This window comes from Bufo bufo, chromosome 3, assembly GCF_905171765.1.
Source record: "Bufo bufo chromosome 3, aBufBuf1.1, whole genome shotgun sequence".
NCBI classification, from domain to species: Eukaryota; Metazoa; Chordata; class Amphibia; order Anura; family Bufonidae; genus Bufo; species Bufo bufo.
This window is the reverse complement of record NC_053391.1, coordinates 457,161,494-457,179,619: the sequence shown is the minus strand read 5'-3', so window position 1 is coordinate 457,179,619 and position 18,126 is coordinate 457,161,494. Positions and strand designations below refer to the sequence as shown.

Genomic DNA, 18,126 nt, shown 5'->3' with positions numbered 1-18,126 from the left:
AAAAGATGCCAGCTTCATGATCAAGTGGATGAGGTGAGTTAATTGTTTTTATTTTTTAACCCCTCCATCCCTATTTTACTCTGTATTAAGAATGCTATTATTTTCCCTTATCACCATGTTATAAGGGAAAATAATACAGTAAATTGACTTTTATCAATTTACTAACATCATCTCCTAGCAACCATGCGTGAAAATCACACCGCATCCACACTTGCTTGCGATTTTCATGCAGGCCCCATTCATTTCTATGGGCCTGTGTTGCGTGAAAAACACAGAATATAGAACATGCTGCAATTTTCACGCAACGCACTAGTGATGCGTGAAAATCACGCACAGCCCCATTGAAGTGAATGGGTCCGGATTCACCTCACGCATTGCACCCGCGCGGAAAACTCGCCCGTGTGAAAGGGGCCTAAGAGTGCCTTCACACGCTACAAATTCTGTTGCAGAAATTTCTGCAACTAAAATCTGTTCTATTCACCTTAAGGCATCTTGCAGACGAACGTGTGCGCCCCTTGTCAGTGCTGCGGCCCCAGCAAATTGTAATTATATATAAGCTGTGCAAAAATTACCCAAACTAACCTTTTAAGGGTAAAACAAAATCCTATCATTTTGTGCATACAGCTTTCAATAACACCTATGGATCTCCATGGTTACAGCAACAAACAAACTGAAAAACATACAGAAAATATAATACCTTAACATATGAACAAGGAGCCTCATGGACTGAACAGAGACCTCATGATCCTTATCCAAAGTCATTGATACAATGCGATCCTAGAATTTACAAAAAAACATAACCTTTATTTAAGGCCTATTGCACACGGCCGTTTTTTTTTCCCGTTTACTGGACGTTTTTTGCGTTCCGTATACGGTCCGTATACGGAAACCATTCATTCAATGGGTCCGCAAAAAAAACGGAATGTACTCCGTATGCATTCCGTTTCCGTATTTCCGTTCCGTTTTAACATAGAACATGTCCTATTATTGCCCGCAAATCACAGTCCGTGGCTCCATTCAAGTCAATGGGTCCGCAAAAAAAACGGAACACATACGGAAATGCATCCGTATGTCTTCCGTTTCCGTTCCGTTTTTTTGCTGAACCATCTATTGAAAATGTTATGCCCAGCCCAATTTTATCTATGTAATTACTGTATACTGTATATGCCATACGGAAAAACGGAACGGAAAAAAAAAAACGGAACAGAAACGGAAACACAACGGAAACAAAAACGGAACAATGGATCCGTGAAAAACGGATCGCAAAACACTGAAAAAGCCATACGGTCGTGTGCAATAGGCCTAATACATTCAACACAAAGAAGGAAAAGCTTGGATGTAATGAGATCTTAGACGTAATTACCGCCTAAAAAAATGAACATCAGTGCTAATAGAGGCAAACATACAGAATAATAATAGTGATTTACTGAAGAACACAGAAAGATTTGAGGACACGATTTTTTTAAACTGTTTTTAGATGAAAAATGTTACACAACTGATTTACCTTGAATCTCGTTGTAAAAAGATCCATTTTGGAAACGAGATCATTTTTCTCATAAAGACCCTGCAGTGCAATTAAACTTCTTAGACGCACGTCTGGGACCTAAGCAGCAACCACAAAATGATTCAGTCAGTGAAGAGATGGTTTATTCAACCTGGCACTACAAGAGCAATGTAAACCAGATGCAGTTACTATATAAGAGTATTAATACATACCTACACTTTTGTTCTCCCAGGCAATCTGATCATCTGGCGTACCACAGCTAGGCAGCATTGTGCACAGGTCCAGTTCTTGTTAATTGGACCCATGCACAATACACTCAAGGCATGGTATGGTTGTGTGACAGCTGTACCACCCAGCATACAGGAGTATCGCACCAGGTAGGTAGGCTCTCGACAAAGATGAGTTAATACTCAAGCCAAAAGCCAATTTTGATTGACTTCAATGAGGCAAAAGAGGCCAAAAAATGTATCTTCAGAGCATAAAACACATACCAGCCAGCCGGATATCTTGATTGTGTTTCTGCTACACTGCGTATTAGTAATCCATAAGAAGTGATGGTCCAGTACCAAAATCATAAAAAATCATGGACTTTAATCCAAATATTCCACCAATGGAACATCATTTTTAATGGAATATTTGGAATAAAGTTATGATTTTTTTACGATCCTGGTCCATCACTATTATTTATCTCAGACTTTGTTAGACCTGCTTGTCATTCATTTCTGTCTTTTTTACCGACAGAATAGCATGGAAACCAACCCAGGCGGGTCAAGGTGAAATCTTTTAGACTCTGGCTCGATTAAGTGAATCGATCCATCACATTATACCTCAGAATTTTCAGGTATTCAGCAAAGCTCAGCTGAGGCCTAAAATACAGTATGAACCCAGCCTAAAAAGTTATTTATTGACTCAAAAAGGAGCATCATAGCATTGCAGATATGAGTATGCATTGTAGCAACCAGGGATCTAAACTGACCTTAAGAGTACAGTCTGACTAATACATCTACACTATCAAATATTTACCATACAAGCGATGTAGAAAATATAGTACACTGCCAAACTAAACTAAAAATCCATTGTCTAAACCTCCCCATACACATTAGAGAACTGCCAGTGAAAAGTTGTTTGGACTGATAAATATCACCCCTAATTCTACCCACCTACTAAGAGTCTGCTTACTTAGTTTTTTCCTTCTGTCAGAGGTACACCTCAAAGAGTATTCCCCAATGTATACTTCTGGTGGAATGCTGCAAGGTATACCACTGTGTAGGTATAAAGTGGCGTACATGGCCACTGTAATAAAAGGAACATAGGGGGTCATTTACTGTACTGAAATACGCCTAAATTAGGCGAATTTGGGGCGCAACTGGTTAGTTGCGCCGCTATCTGCGACTTCGCCCCACTCACGCCAGGTCTAAAATTGCGGGTGTAGAAGGGGACGGGCCGGCAGGGTCTCATTTACCATTTTACGCCTGTTTCAGGTGTCGAAAAAAGGTCTAATTGTAAGACAGCTCGGAAGCTATCTTACAATTATAACTGGCTGAGGATCTGCCAAAGTTATGGAAAGGCTGGCGCCTCTTCATAATTTCAGCGGATCCACCGCCAGCTATGGGCCTTTATTAAGACCCGCGTCTAAAACGCCAGTCTTAATAAATGTACCCCATACTGTTTGCCTCTGTATAGCAAAGTGAAGCAAGCCATGCTTTCTGACACATACCTGCCCCAGTATATACCAAAGCACACTCACTGTAAGCTCTGAAAGTTGTCCGGTAATAAAAAAACGAAGTGTAAAGAGCACAGTCAGCTCAGTTATATATGTTATGTGGTAAAAAGGGTAGTGAGTGGCAATCGTACATATATCATCACCTGAAAGTACAAGACGTCAACGCAGTGGAGAGTTTTTGGATGAGATCTACCAGCATCCATACACAATACATAGATAGCGGATGGACTCTCTGATGTCTATGGGCAGAGTTATTCAGTCACGGTCTACACTTCAGCCTCATTCACAGACCCACCTTATCATGCAGCATCCAACCAACATACTTTAAGTAACTGTCACTTAAGTACATATGTGGGTGCATTTTCAGCCACACACCAATTTCTTCTATACATAATGCTCTAATCTCAGAAACAACATCCCTGTAAAAAGAAAAAATAGAGATTAAAACATTAGATCAAAAATAATATAAAACCTGTAAAAGCACTGTATGTATGTAAACTAATAATAAATGTAAATGCTCTATTTATCCATAGAAACCATCATTATATCAGCAGCACATTTAGGGCAAGGTGAACATTATGATTCTAATCTGCTCACATTTTCTGCAGCCTTTAATACCAACACCCCTGCTAAGGCCTGTACTGTGGGCATTGCCCTAATATCCATCTACAGGCGAGAGTAATTCTAACTATAGAGGAGAGAAGCCATTATAACATTATGCCTCTTTACTGACCAGCATCCCACCAATGAGTACGGATGTTGATAAGACAGAGGGCAAATTGAAATGTCTAAAGCACTTCAGCCCTCGAGCACGCGCCAGTTTCGATGGGCCCTGAGCTACCCAGTGCATTTAGTTTATGACAAGGAGCAGGCCTTCTAGCAGTCCAGCTCGTAGCTGGCATATATTTCAGTCAGCATTTATGCCAGTTTCTGGTATAAATGAAGATAAAGTTCCCCCACCCATGCCACACCCGCCACCCCTTTTCAGAAAACTGGCGAGGGCAGTGTAAGAATGCAGCTGCGACTAAGGGCTCTTTCACATTTGCGTTCTTTTCTTCCGGCATAGAGTTCCGTCGTCGGGGCTCTATGCCGGAAGAATCCTGATCAGTTTTATCCTAATGCATTCTGAATGGAGAGAAATCCGTTCAGGATGCATCAGGATGTCTTCAGTTCCGGAACGGAACGTTTTTTGGCCGGAGAAAATACCGCAACATGCTGCGCTTTTTGCTCCGGCCAAAAATCCTGAAGACTTGCCGCAAGGCCGGATCCGGAATTAATGCCCATTGAAAGGCATTGATCCGGATCCGGCGGCCTTAAGCTAAACGTCGTTTCGGCGCATTGCCGGACCCGACATTTAGCTTTTTCAGAGTGGTTACCATGGCTCCCGGGACGCTAAAGTCCTGGTTGCCATAGTAGGAGCGGGGAGCGGGGGAGCAGTATACTTACCATCCGTGCGGCTCCCCAGGCGCTCCAGAGTGACGTCAGGGCGCCCCAAGCGCATGGATCACGTGATCACATGGATCACGTCATCCATGCGCATGGGGCGCTCTGACGTCATTTTGGAGCGCCCCGGGAGCCGCACGGACTGTAAGTATACCGCTCCCCCGCTCCCCGCTCCTACTATGGCAACCAGGACTTTAATAGCGTCCTGGGTGCCATAGTAACACTGAAAGCATTTTGAAGACGGCTCCGTCTTCAAATGCTTTCAGTACACTTGCGTTTTTCCGGATCTGGCGGGCACCTCCGGCAACGGAAGTGCACGCCGGATCCCAACAACGCAAGTGTGAAAGAGGCCTTAGTTCTTGAACCAGAGTCTTGTTTTAACTACAGAATTTTGCAATACATACCTTACATTTTTTAACAAAAATATTTCAACCTAAACAGTTTCAAAAGATTCCAGTTTAGCAGAGCTAATCTGCTTGGCCCCAACGTATAACCATACACGCTAGGATTATTACTTACCGATACCGTTGCAAAAAGGTTCCTTTAAAAATTGCATCCATCATATCTTTTATCTCACGATGTCTCTGTTGTAACTAGGTGAAATGAGAAACCTCCAGTAGGTAAGAACACCAAAACACCTTCATACTACTTTGGTAGTTTTGGGTCCATTCACACGTCCGCAAGTGTTTTGCAGTCTCCAGATTGCGGATCCGCAAAAAGGAGATTTTTGTGAAACTCACCTGTAAAATCTTTTTCTCGTAATTTCCATTGGGGGACACAGACCATGGGTATAGCTTAGAGATATTACTAGGAGGGACACTATGCAAAAAAAGAAGCTCCTCCTCCTCGGGCTATACCCCCAGGCACTCCAGGAGAACTTCAGTCGTTGCAAAAGCAGTAGGAGAAGGAGAACGGAAACAAAACATTATGGAAACCATCACACAGCACACCCTAAGGCGTAAACCAAAAAAGGGGGCGGGAGCTGTGTCCCCCAATGGAAATTACGAGAAAAAGATTTTACAGGTGAGTTTCACAAAATCTCCTTTTCTCGTTCATTCCATTGGGGGACACAGACCATGGACGTCCCAAAGCAGTCCATGGGGTGGGAAAAAAAAAAAAAAAAAAAAAAAAAAAAAAAAAAAAAAAAAAAAAAAAAAAAAAAAAAAAAAAAAAAAAAAAAAAAAAAAAAAAAAAAAAAAAAAAAAAAAAAAAAAAAAAAAAAAAAAAAAAAAAAAAAAAAAAAAAAAAAAAAAAAAAAAAAAAAAAAAAAAAAAAAAAAAAAAAAAAAAAAAAAAAAAAAAAAAAAAAAAAAAGAGAAAAAAAAAAAAAAAAAAAAAAAAAAAAAAAAAAAAAAAAAAAAAAAAAAAAAAAAAAAAAAAAAAAAAAAAAAAAAAAAAAAAAAAAAAAAAAAAAAAAAAAAAAAAAAAAAAAAAAAAAAAAAAAAAAAAAAAAAAAAAAAAAAAAAAAAAAAAAAAAAAAAAAAAAAAAAAAAAAAAAAAAAAAAAAAAAAAAAAAAAAAAAAAAAAAAAAAAAAAAAAAAAAAAAAAAAAAAAAAAAAAAAAAAAAAAAAAAAAAAAAAAAAAAAAAAAAAAAAAAAAAAAAAAAAAAAAAAAAAAAAAAAAAAAAAAAAAAAAAAAAAAAAAAAAAAAAAAAAAAAAAAAAAAAAAAAAAAAAAAAAAAAAAAAAAAAAAAAAAAAAAAAAAAAAAAAAAAAAAAAAAAAAAAAAAAAAAAAAAAAAAAAAAAAAAAAAAAAAAAAAAAAAAAAAAAAAAAAAAAAAAAAAAAAAAAAAAAAAAAAAAAAAAAAAAAAAAAAAAAAAAAAAAAAAAAAAAAAAAAAAAAAAAAAAAAAAAAAAAAAAAAAAAAAAAAAAAAAAAAAAAAAAAAAAAAAAAAAAAAAAAAAAAAAAAAAAAAAAAAAAAAAAAAAAAAAAAAAAAAAAAAAAAAAAAAAAAAAAAAAAAAAAAAAAAAAAAAAAAAAAAAAAAAAAAAAAAAAAAAAAAAAAAAAAAAAAAAAAAAAAAAAAAAAAAAAAAAAAAAAAAAAAAAAAAAAAAAAAAAAAAAAAAAAAAAAAAAAAAAAAAAAAAAAAAAAAAAAAAAAAAAAAAAAAAAAAAAAAAAAAAAAAAAAAAAAAAAAAAAAAAAAAAAAAAAAAAAAAAAAAAAAAAAAAAAAAAAAAAAAAAAAAAAAAAAAAAAAAAAAAAAAAAAAAAAAAAAAAAAAAAAAAAAAAAAAAAAAAAAAAAAAAAAAAAAAAAAAAAAAAAAAAAAAAAAAAAAAAAAAAAAAAAAAAAAAAAAAAAAAAAAAAAAAAAAAAAAAACAAAAAAAAAAAAAAAAAAAAAAAAAAAAAAAAAAAAAAAAAAAAAAAAAAAAAAAAAAAAAAAAAAAAAAAAAAAAAAAAAAAAAAAAAAAAAAAAAAAAAAAAAAAAAAAAAAAAAAAAAAAAAAAAAAAAAAAAAAAAAAAAAAAAAAAAAAAAAAAAAAAAAAAAAAAAAAAAAAAAAAAAAAAAAAAAAAAAAAAAAAAAAAAGAACAAATCCAACACCGCCAGGAATAAACGTCCAGTAGTCAAACCGGAACCACAGCCTGCAATACCTGCGCCCAAGAGCAGCATCAGCCGAGGCCAGAGAGTGTAACTGATAAAACTTTGTGAAAGTATGTAAGGACGACCAAGTGGCCGCCTTACACAACTGGGAAACGGATGCGCGATTGCGTCTAGCCCAGGAAGCACCCACTGCCCTTGTGGAGTGAGCGGTAATCCGTGACGGCGGAACGTGGCCGCGAGCGCGATATGCCGCAGCAATAGCGGAACGGATCCACCGCGCCACGGTGACCTTGGAAGCCGCCAGGCCCTTACGGGACCCTTCAGGAATCACAAAGAGAGAGTCTGAACGCCGGAAGGAAGCGGTAGCCCCCAGGTACACCTTCAGGGCCCTGACGACGTCCAGGGAGTGGAGAGCACATTCCTTGGGGTTCACCGGAGAAGGACAAAAAGAGGGCAGGACAAGATCCTCGTTAAGGTGGAAGGGAGAAACCACCTTGGGCAAAAAAGAAGGCACCGGCCTGAGCACCACCTTATCCTGGTGAAAGACCAGAAAAGGTTCCCGGCAGGAAAGTGCGGCCAGCTCCGAAACTCGCCTGATGGAGGTTATGGCCACCAGAAAAACTACCTTCCAGGTGAGTAAAACCAGAGAGATCTCCCTCAGAGGTTCAAAAGGCGCCGCCTGAAGGGCGCGCAGAACCAAGTTGAGATCCCAGGGGGGCAAGGGAGGCACATACGGAGGAACCGAATGCGCCACCCCCTGCAGGAAGGTTTTTACAGGTCTCAAAAAGGCAATGGACCTCTGAAAAAAGATAGCCAAAGCAGAAACCTGACCCTTTAAAGAACTGAGCGACAAACCCATGTCGAGGCCGGACTGGAGAAAAGACAGCACCACTGGGACAGAGAAACGTAGGGGCGAGTAGCCCGATTTCTCACAAAACACCAGGAAGGCCTTCCAGGTGCGATAATAGATTCGTGAAGAAGCCGGCTTTCGAGCCCTGATCATGGTTCTTACCACCGCATCAGAGAAGCCTCTCTTCCTCAGGATGGCGGTCTCAACAGCCACGCCGTTAAACGCAGCTGCCGTGAATTCTGGTGGAAGAGCGGCCCCTGAGACAAGAGATCCTCTCTGTCGGGCAGAGGCCACGGGACGTCCGCCAACATACGAGCGACGCTGGAGAACCAGGCGCGACGAGGCCAATCCGGAGCGACGAGAATGGTTGGTATCCCCTCCGCCTCGATCTTGCGCAGCACCTTCGGCAACAGAGGAATCGGAGGGAAGACGTAAAGGAGGCTGAACCGCTGCCATGGAAATACCAGCGCGTCCACCCCGTCCGCCCGTGGGTCTCGAGCGCGGGCAAGATACACCGGCACCTTGTGGTTGAGCCGGGAAGCCATCAAATCTACGTCCGGACGGCCCCATCGGTGGCAGATGTCCTCGAACACCTCCGGATGGAGAGACCACTCTCCCGGATCCACCTTGGTGCGACTCAGAAAATCCGCCGTCCAATTGTCGACTCCCGGGATGTACACTGCCGACAATACTGGAACATGAGACTCCGCCCATAAGAGGATCCTCGCTACTTCCCGCATTACTGCCCGACTGCGAGTCCCGCCCTGATGGTTGACATAAGCCACAGCCGTGGCATTGTCCGACTGAACCCGCACCGGGCGAGTCGCCAGGAGAGGAGTCCAATGGGAGAGGGAGTGGAAAATCGCCCTCAATTCCAAAACGTTTATCGGGAGACGGGATTCCTCCGTCGACCAGACACCCTGAACTGTGAGGTTCCGGAGAACACCTCCCCAACCGATGAGGCTGGCGTCGGTGGTGACTATCGTCCAGGAGAACGGAAGGAAGGACTTTCCTGACGATAGGTTCAGGGGAGACTGCCACCAAGGGAGAGACGCTCGAACTTGCCGGGACAGACGAACAGGAGTGTCTAGACCCCGAGGGTTCTTGTTCCAGAGGGCAAGGATCATCTGTTGTAGCGGACGAGTGTGAAATTGGGCGTACGGAATCGCCTCGAAAGAGGAGACCATAAGGCCCAGCACCCGCATGCACTCCCGAATGGTGGGACGTGGAGAGCGTAGAAGGAGCACCATTGCCAGACGAATCTGGGAAGCCTTGGAATCTGGAAGAAACACCCGAGAAATCGAGGTGTCCAAGATCATCCCCAGGAACGAAAGTCTCTGGGAGGGGTGCAGAGAGGACTTGGGGAGATTGATCAGCCATCCGAACCGTTCCAGGGATTGAACCGTGATTCGGATGCTGTCCTCGGCCTGTGGAAAAGACGGAGCTTTTATCAAGATGTCGTCTAGGTATGGAAACAAAGAGATGCCCCTGGTGCGAAGAAGCGCCATGAGAGGCGCCAGAATCTTCGTAAAAACTCGAGGGGCGGTTGCCAACCCAAAAGGTAGGGCGACGAACTGGTAATGACGCCCCCCTATGGCAAAGCGCAGAAAGCGATGGTGGGACTCTGCAATAGGGACGTGCAAGTAGGCGTCTTGAATGTCCACAGACGCGAGAAATTCTCCTGGACTCAGAGAAGCAATAACGGAGCGAAGGGACTCCATGCGAAACTTCCGCACCCGTAGAAACTTGTTGAGAAGTTTTAGATCCAAGATTGGACGTACTGACCCCTCTTTCTTTGGAACAACGAACAGGTTTGAGTAAAAACCTGTCCCTTGCTCTTCTGGGGGAACGGGGGAAATGACACCACGGTCCAGAAGAGAGGAGACCGCAAAAAAGAGGTCCGAGGCCCTGGCTGGATCCCCCGGAACGCGAGAAGGGAAAAAACGTTCCGGCGGGCTGGACGCGAACTCCAACTTGTAGCCGGACGTCACCACTTCCAGAGCCCAGGCGTCCTGAACGTGAGCCCTCCAGACCTGTTGAAAGGAGAGCAGACGGCCCCCCACCACGAGGGGTGGGGGCACCCCTTCATGCGGAGGGTTGCTTGGGAGCAGGAGGACGGGCTGACTGCGCCCGAGGCCGCCAAGAAGGCTGGGGCTTGAAGAAAGGCTTCTTGCGGGAGTCCTGGGACCCCCCTGCCGATGAGGATGACGGCGTCCTGGCAGTGGAGAAGCGACGAAAGGACTGGCCCCGGAAACCTGAAGGCCGAGACCGAAAGGGACGCTTGGTCCTGGGCTGGGGTAGATGAGTGCTCTTGCCCCCTGTTGCGGCAGAAATGAATTCATCTAGTTGAGCCCCAAAGAGCCTGGACCCTTCAAAGGGAAGGTTAGCGAGGGATCGCTTGGATGAGGCATCAGCATCCCACACCTTCAGCCAGACCTCCCTGCGCTGAATGACAGAGAGGGCCGAAATACGGGCAAAGAGGGAGCCGATGTCCATTGAAGCCTCACAGAGATATTTAGACGCTTGAGACATCTGGATGATAAAATCCAGAGTATCTGCAGAGGCGTCCTGCTCTGACAGATCCTGGTGGTGGCGCTGCAACCACGTTGTAAGGGCTCTGGCGACCCAAGCCGACGCAAAGGCCGGTCGCAGGGAAGCGCCCGCCAGCGAGAAGATGGACTTGGAAAGTGAATCCAAACGTCTGTCCACCGCATCCTGCAGAGAGGAACCGTCTAGGACGGGAAGGGCCGTGTTCTTGGCTAACCTGGCCACCGGAGGATCTACCTTAGGGGAAGAAGTCCACTTTTCCACTGTGTCAGCTGGAAAAGGATAAAGCGTATCCATACGCTTGGTGGCCGAAAATTTTTGATTAGGTCGATCCCAAGCTTTTGATAGGACCGCAGTGAATTCCTCGTGAATAGGGAACACGGCGGACTCCTGTTTCTTGGGTGGAAAAAGGGAGAACTCCCGACTAGTGGAGGGAGGAGAATCCCCTTGTATATTAAAAGTGTCACGGACAGCTGCCACCAACTCGGTTACCATGGTGGAAAGCTTAGGCAGGGGTTCCCGCTCCGTGACTTCGTCCGATCCGGACAATTCCCCATCGGATTTGCGCTCCCTGCGAGGGGGAGAGTCAACCGGGCATGCCTCAAGGCGAGGGGGAGAAGCGGAGTCATCCGAGGAGGAATGCTGCCGCTCACGCTGCCTTTTAGAAGTCAGACGCCCTCTGTGAGAGTCGCTGAGAGGGGATGGAGTGGTGGATGCCACTGGAGTAGTAGCCGCCATGCGCTCCATGAAGGACATGGCTGCCTTGGCAACTAAGGCCAGATCAGCTGCCGCATTAGACATGGCGGAGGCCCAGGCGGGTACCGCTGGATCCGCAGGGGCAGAGGGAGGACCGGGCTGAGCAAGAGAAGGAGGCTGATCCTGTCCGGGAGCAGGGCATGAGTCACAGGAACCAGTGACAGAAAAAGGCCTAAGGCATATTTTACATGACTCCAGTGGAGCCTGAGAGGAAGCCTTGGAAGGCTTAGGGGCCCCAGGTTTAGGCATGATGGTATTCCAAAAAAGATTTCCTACCAGGTTGCTGCAATTCCTACCACCCAGGCAACAGCAGAAGTCTCCGGTCACCGAGAACTGAGGAGCTGCACGGCCGCAATCCAGCAGAGTCTCCGGCGTAGGGAGAGACAGAGCTGGACGCCGAGGCTCCGCCCCCTTGGACGCGTCATTGCGGCGCGAAATAAGCGCGCGAAATAAGCGCGCGCGCGCGCGCGCACTTCAAATACACCCCTTCGCCAGAAACGGCGCAGCGGGGGTTAATATCGGGAGGAGCAGGCCGGCGGGAGCTGCAGAGAGCGCAGCGGCCATAAGATAAAATACACTCCTTCAGTGCCAAGATTGCCGCCGGTGCGGCCATAGTCTGAGCTGCAGGCAGGTATCAGTGGAATCACCAGCCCTCCCCAGAAGGGCCCCCTCCCAACGGGAAAAAATGCCCCCAGCCGGTCCTTCTCTAGCTCACCTCAGGTCACAGAGCGCCAGACAGACGACATGAAGGGGTGGGGGGAGGGGGGGGGAAAGGAGGGAGATTGAAGCAGGCAATACTTATCTGCACAGCATGCTCCCTCGATGTCCAGACCAGCAGGGATTCACCTCTTCAGACGTCTGACTCCAATCAAGGAGAGCAGTGCTCTGGTGGAGGGTAGGCAGCAGGTGTCCCAGCAGCTGGTGGGATGCCAGAGCTAACATGTCGAGCCTGGATCCACTTTTCTTCTGTGGGGGAATGGGAGGTAGCCAGGAACCTTCAGAAGACCGTGGCAGACCCTCCACAGGGGCCAGGAAAGCGCAATGCTGACCTGCGTCCCCATCTGAAACCAGAAAAAAATAACAAACAGGAGAAGAATAAATGTCAACCTCCTTGAACGGACACTAAGCAAAGACTGAAGTTCTCCTGGAGGTGCCTGGGGGTATAGCCCGAGGAGGAGGAGCTTCTTTTTTTGCATAGTGTCCCTCCTAGTAATATCTCTAAGCTATACCCATGGTCTGTGTCCCCCAATGGAATGAACGAGAAACATGGACACCGGCCATGTGCGTTCCGAATTTTGCGGACCGCACATGGCCGACCCTGTGATAGAAATGCCTTTTCTTGTTCATGGCTGCGGACAAGAATAGGACATGCACTATCTTTTTTGTGGGGCCGCAGAACGGAACTACAGATGCATCTTTTGCGGCCCCATTGAAATTAATGGGTCCACACCCGTTCCGCAAAATTGCAGAACGGATGCAGAGCCATTCATACGGACGTGTGAATGGACCCTAACTCTGGGTTTATATATATATATATATATATATATATATATATATATATCAACAAAAAATGGCAGCACTGGCTAATAGGCAAGTCTAGGTGCACGTCCTTAAGGGAATAGGCTTCTTACCCCAATTATAGTCCAGAAAAATGAACGGCACTCCAATAGGTTATATGAAAATAACTTCTTTAATCACCCGCACGGGTGATTAAAGGAGTTATTTTCAAATAACCTATTGGAGTGCCGTTCATTTTTCTGGACTATATATACACTGCTCAAAAAAATAAAGGGAACACTTAAACAACACAATGTAACTCCAAGTCAATCACACTTCTGTGAAATCAAGGTGGCAAGAAGGTTTGCTGTGTCTGTCAGCATAGTGTCCAGAGCATGGAGGCGCTACCAGGAGACAGGCCAGTACATCAGGAGACGTGGAGGAGGCCGTAGGAGGGCAACAACCCAGCAGCAGGACCGCTACCTCCGCCTTTGTGCAAGGAAAAACAGGAGGAGCACTGCCAGAGCCCTCTAAAATGACCTCCAGCAGGCCACAAATGTGCATGTGTCTGCTCAAACGGTCAGAAACAGACTCCATGAGGGTGATATGAGGGCCTGAAGTCCACAGGTGGGTGTTGTACTTACAGCCCAACACCATGCAGGACGTTTGGCATTTGCCAGAGAACACCAAGATTGACTGGAGTGTGTCAGCAGTTCCTGCAAGACGAAGGCATTGATGCTATGGACTGGCCCGCCCATTCCCCAGACCTGAATCCAATTGAGCACATCTGGGACATCATGTCTCGCTCTATCCACCAACGTCACGTTGCACCACAGACTGTCCAGGAGTTGGCAGATGCTTTAGTCCAGGTCTGGGAGGAGATCCTTTAGGAGACAGTCCGCCACCTCATCAGGAGCATGCACAGGCGTTGTAGGGAGGTCATACAGGCACGTGGAGGCCACACACACTACTGAGCCTCATTTTGACTTGTTTTAAGGACATTACATCAAAGTTGGATCAGCCTGTAGTGTGTTTTTCCACTTTAATTTTGAGTGTGACTCCAAATCCAGACCTCCATGGGTTAAAAAATTTGATTTCCATTTTTTTATTTTTGTGTGATTTTGTTGTCAGCACATTCAACTATGTAAAGAACAAAGTATTTCAGAAGAATATTTAATTAACTCAGATCTAGGATGTGTTATTTTTGTGTTCCCTTTATTTTTTTGAGCAGTGTATATATATATATATATATATATATATACACACACACAGTAGTTCTTTCCATTTCAATCCGACATTCGTATGATTTGCCAATTTGCCTATACGAGTTTCATCTAAAACTACGAAGACACTATTTTCATGGAAATAAAAGAGGTTATCACAGGCCCTGCCTAATAACACCTCTGTGTCAGATCATCAGTGGTTTAAAGACTGAAGGAAGGTGTTCGGAACTACTTTTTCAACGATAGCATCTACAAGAGAATGCCTCTCAAAAAAGAACATGCCATAGTGTATTATGTCGTTAAATGGGTTGTCCCAGAATGAAAACTGAAAAACACCACTTATGCAAGTTATGGCGATAAGTGAAAAAATCCCCTTTATCTAACAATGACATTATGTTTATTAATCTAGAATTTAAAAACTACCAGAAAAACACATATGCACAATAATGATGGCCGTATCCCTCTGTTCTGAGGTTGGTCCGTACAACAGCAATGTCTACACCCATTTATTCAATGTATACCACAGCATGGGTATACATATCACAGCATTCAATATATAGCACAGTTGGCCATATAAAATCACACCTCATACCTAGTGTCCATCCGTCTCATTATACACAGTATTATTACTGGTTAATTTATACAATATGGCAACTGTAGTCATACACTCAATGTGCACCGCACCAGTGTCTTATACAAGGTCACGCTGACATCCAGTGGCCGCCCAGACTTATATCAGTCTCATTATTCACTATTCCTGATGTACTATTTGAATACACTGCTCTCAAATGCTGAGGATGGTGATATACACTGCGTGCAGAATTATTAGGCAAATGAGTATTTTGACCACATCATCCTCTTTATGCATGTTGTCTTACTCCAAGCTGTATAGGCTCGAAAGCCTACTACCAATTAAGCATATTAGGTGATGTGCATCTCTGTAATGAGAAGGGGTGTGGTCTAATGACATCAACACCCTATATTAGGTGTGCATAATTATTAGGCAACTTCCTTTCCTTTGGCAAAATGGGTCAAAAGAAGGACTTGACAGGCTCAGAAAAGTCAAAAATAGTGAGATATCTTGCAGAGGGATGCAGCACTCTTAAAATTGCAAAGCTTCTGAAGCGTGATCATCGAACAATCAAGCGTTTCATTCAAAATAGTCAACAGGGTCGCAAGAAGCGTGTGGAAAAACCAATTCGCAAAATAACTGCCCATGAACTGAGAAAAGTCAAGCGCGCAGCTGCCAAGATGCCACTTGACACCAGTTTGGCCATATTTCAGAGCTGCAACATCACTGGAGTGCCCAAAAGCACAAGGTGTGCAATACTCAGAGACATGGCCAAGGTAAGAAAGGCTGAAAGACGACCACCACTGAACAAGACACACAAGCTGAAACGTCAAGACTGGGCCAAGAAATATCTCAAGACTGATTTTCCTAAGGTTTTATGGACTGATGAAATGAGAGTGAGTCTTGATGGGCCAGATGGATGGGCCCGTGGCTGGATTGGTAAAGGGCAGAGAGCTCCAGTCCGACTCAGACGCCAGCAAGGTGGAGGTGGAGTACTGGTTTGGGCTGGTATCATCAAAGATGAGCTTGTGGGGCCTTTTCGGGTTGAGGATGGAGTCAAGCTCAACTCCCAGTCCTACTGCCAGTTTCTGGAAGACACCTTCTTCAAGCAGTGGTACAGGAAGAAGTCTGCATCCTTCAAGAAAAACATGATTTTCATGCAGGACAATGCTCCATCACACGCGTCCAAGTACTCCACAGCGTGGCTGGCAAGAAAGGGTATAAAAGAAGAAAATCTAATGACATGGCCTCCTTGTTCACCTGATCTGAACCCCATTGAGAACCTGTGGTCCATCATCAAATGTGAGATTTACAAGGAGGGAAAACAGTACACCTCTCTGAACAGTGTCTGGGAGGCTGTGGTTGCTGCTGCACGCAATGTTGATGGTGAACAGATCAAAACACTGACAGAATCCATGGATGGCAGGCTTTTGAGTGTCCTTGCAAAGAAAGGTGGCTATATGTGTCACTGATTTGTTTTTGTTTTGTTTTTGAATGTCAGAAATGTATATTTGTGAATGTTGAGATGTTATATTGGTTTCACTGGTAAAAATAAATAATTGAAATGGGTATATATTTGTTTTTTGTTAAGTTGCCTAATAATTATGCACAGTAATAGTCACCTGCACACACAGATATCCCCCTAAAATAGCTAAAACTAAAAACAAACTAAAAACTACTTCCAAAAATATTCAGCTTTGATATTAATGAGTTTTTTGGGTTCATTGAGAACATGGTTGTTGTTCAATAATAAAATTAATCCTCAAAAATACAACTTGCCTAATAATTCTGCACTCCCTGTATATGGTTACTGAGTGATCTGCAATTTGCACTCTGCAACAACTGCAGCTCACTCATCAACCATAAAGGAGAATTTTTCACTTATCGAAGTGACTCAATAAGTGATTGGCGTTTCTAAATGTAGTATTCACCACTGGAGCATCCACAGGATAGGTGGTAAGTGTCTGTTCAGTGGGGTCTGACTGCAGGGAAAAGTGACAATGTGGGGTCCTCTGTCAACCTGTTTGGTTAAGCTTGCCGAAGATAGCCATGTACAGCACTCATGATTGTGGGGGTCTGAGCGGTCAGACCCTCATTGATCATAAAACTAATCAGACCCCCATTGATCATACACTAATCAGACCCCCATTGATCATACACTAATCAGACCCCCATTGATCATACACTAATCATCTATTCTGTTGACATTCTGAGACAACCCCTTTAAGCTCCTTAAAACTTACAGAATGGAGGATTTCATACCTTTTTCCTCCTTTTGTCCAGTTGCTCAAGCCTCAGATTTATCCTTTGGAGATCGGCTCGTTTTTTCTCTACCTCATACAATCTGTCAGAGTTGTCTATATTGATATCCAGGTTTAGAATGACTCTTATAAGTGCAGTGAGCAACTTTACAGCTAGTGTAGATAGAGAAAAGTGATTCAAATAGATAATAGATAATAGATATACACTGACAACAGTGTTCAGAAATAAATAAAAGGGGGTGCACCATTTCCACAGGAATTTCAGAAATGCCATAAACTGATGTGCAATGGCATGAGAAACCGCTACGACACTCCAAGGCTTACTTTAGGTCACATGGAGGGGTGCTTTAGGTCAAACAGGAAAGCCCCCGGTGCCCATGGGTAGTGATGTCAACCAGCCGCTGCATTCTGGTAGTTGTGTCCTCTACAGCGCAGGTGCTGAAAGCATCTGCACCTGCCTTGAAGGTTTGCAGCGCCTGTGCAGTAGAGGACACAGCCACTATCACTATCTTGGAAAGCTATGGACACTGCAGCTTCTTTACATGGGCACAGGTGTCGTTTCTTTGTATGAGATAAGGTAAGCCTTGAAGCAATGAAGCCGTTTTTTTATACAGAAAGCGGACAACCAGTAACATACAGTACTGGTTTACGATTCTGATAATACAAAGGGTGTTATTTGACAACGAGCTTGCATCTTGGTTGAGGTCTTGGCCATTTTTCTGGTGGTGAATCACTTTATAATTCAATACAACTACTTTGGTTTTTCATCTTTGATATTAGGTTCACAAAAAGCTGCACATTATATACCTACCAGATAATGTACTGGTGTGTCGGAAGGCTCTAACACAGGACTCAGACAGTCCCAGAAGCAGAGAAACAATGGTATTCAGCAGATAACCATCATATATGACACTGTACTGACACTGCTGAACCAGCACAGATGTGAACTCACAAAAGTTTGACCTAAACTTTTTCCAGTATGTTCCTGGCCTGATTAGAGGGTAATCTTCTGTGTCCTGTAAAAGAGTATTAATCCGATATAAGAGGAACTGTTATGTTTCTATTTTATCTGTAATTTAGGACCCCCCCCCCCCCCTCAAAAAAAGAAAAAGTGAATGGCAAGGATAAAAAATAGGTACTAACTAGTTTCCCTGGGCACACGTATACACACATCCAATAAAACCTAAAGACCAGCAATTCTGCCTCTATTTTGT

At 43.5% G+C, this 18,126-nt stretch overlaps 1 protein-coding gene across 5 annotated transcripts in view; it reads right to left on the bottom strand.

The window, feature by feature from the left end:
- The window catches only part of LOC120995760 (cohesin subunit SA-2-like), a 113,954-nt gene that overhangs the window by 67,606 nt on the left and 28,222 nt on the right, over positions 1–18,126 (bottom strand). For all 5 annotated transcript variants that reach the window (XR_005777663.1, XM_040425166.1, XM_040425169.1 and 2 more), the window contains exons 8-13: positions 17,724–17,928; positions 16,914–17,065; positions 5,190–5,263; positions 3,523–3,646; positions 1,505–1,603; positions 698–777 (exon numbers count right to left, since the gene is read on the bottom strand). Coding sequence is in view for 4 of the 5 variants with exons in the window: in XM_040425166.1 (XP_040281100.1) it covers positions 698–777; positions 1,505–1,603; positions 3,523–3,646; positions 5,190–5,263; positions 16,914–17,065; positions 17,724–17,928 (734 nt within the window). In the remaining variant the exon portion in view is untranslated. The remainder of the gene's footprint in view (positions 1–697; positions 778–1,504; positions 1,604–3,522; positions 3,647–5,189; positions 5,264–16,913; positions 17,066–17,723; positions 17,929–18,126) is intronic.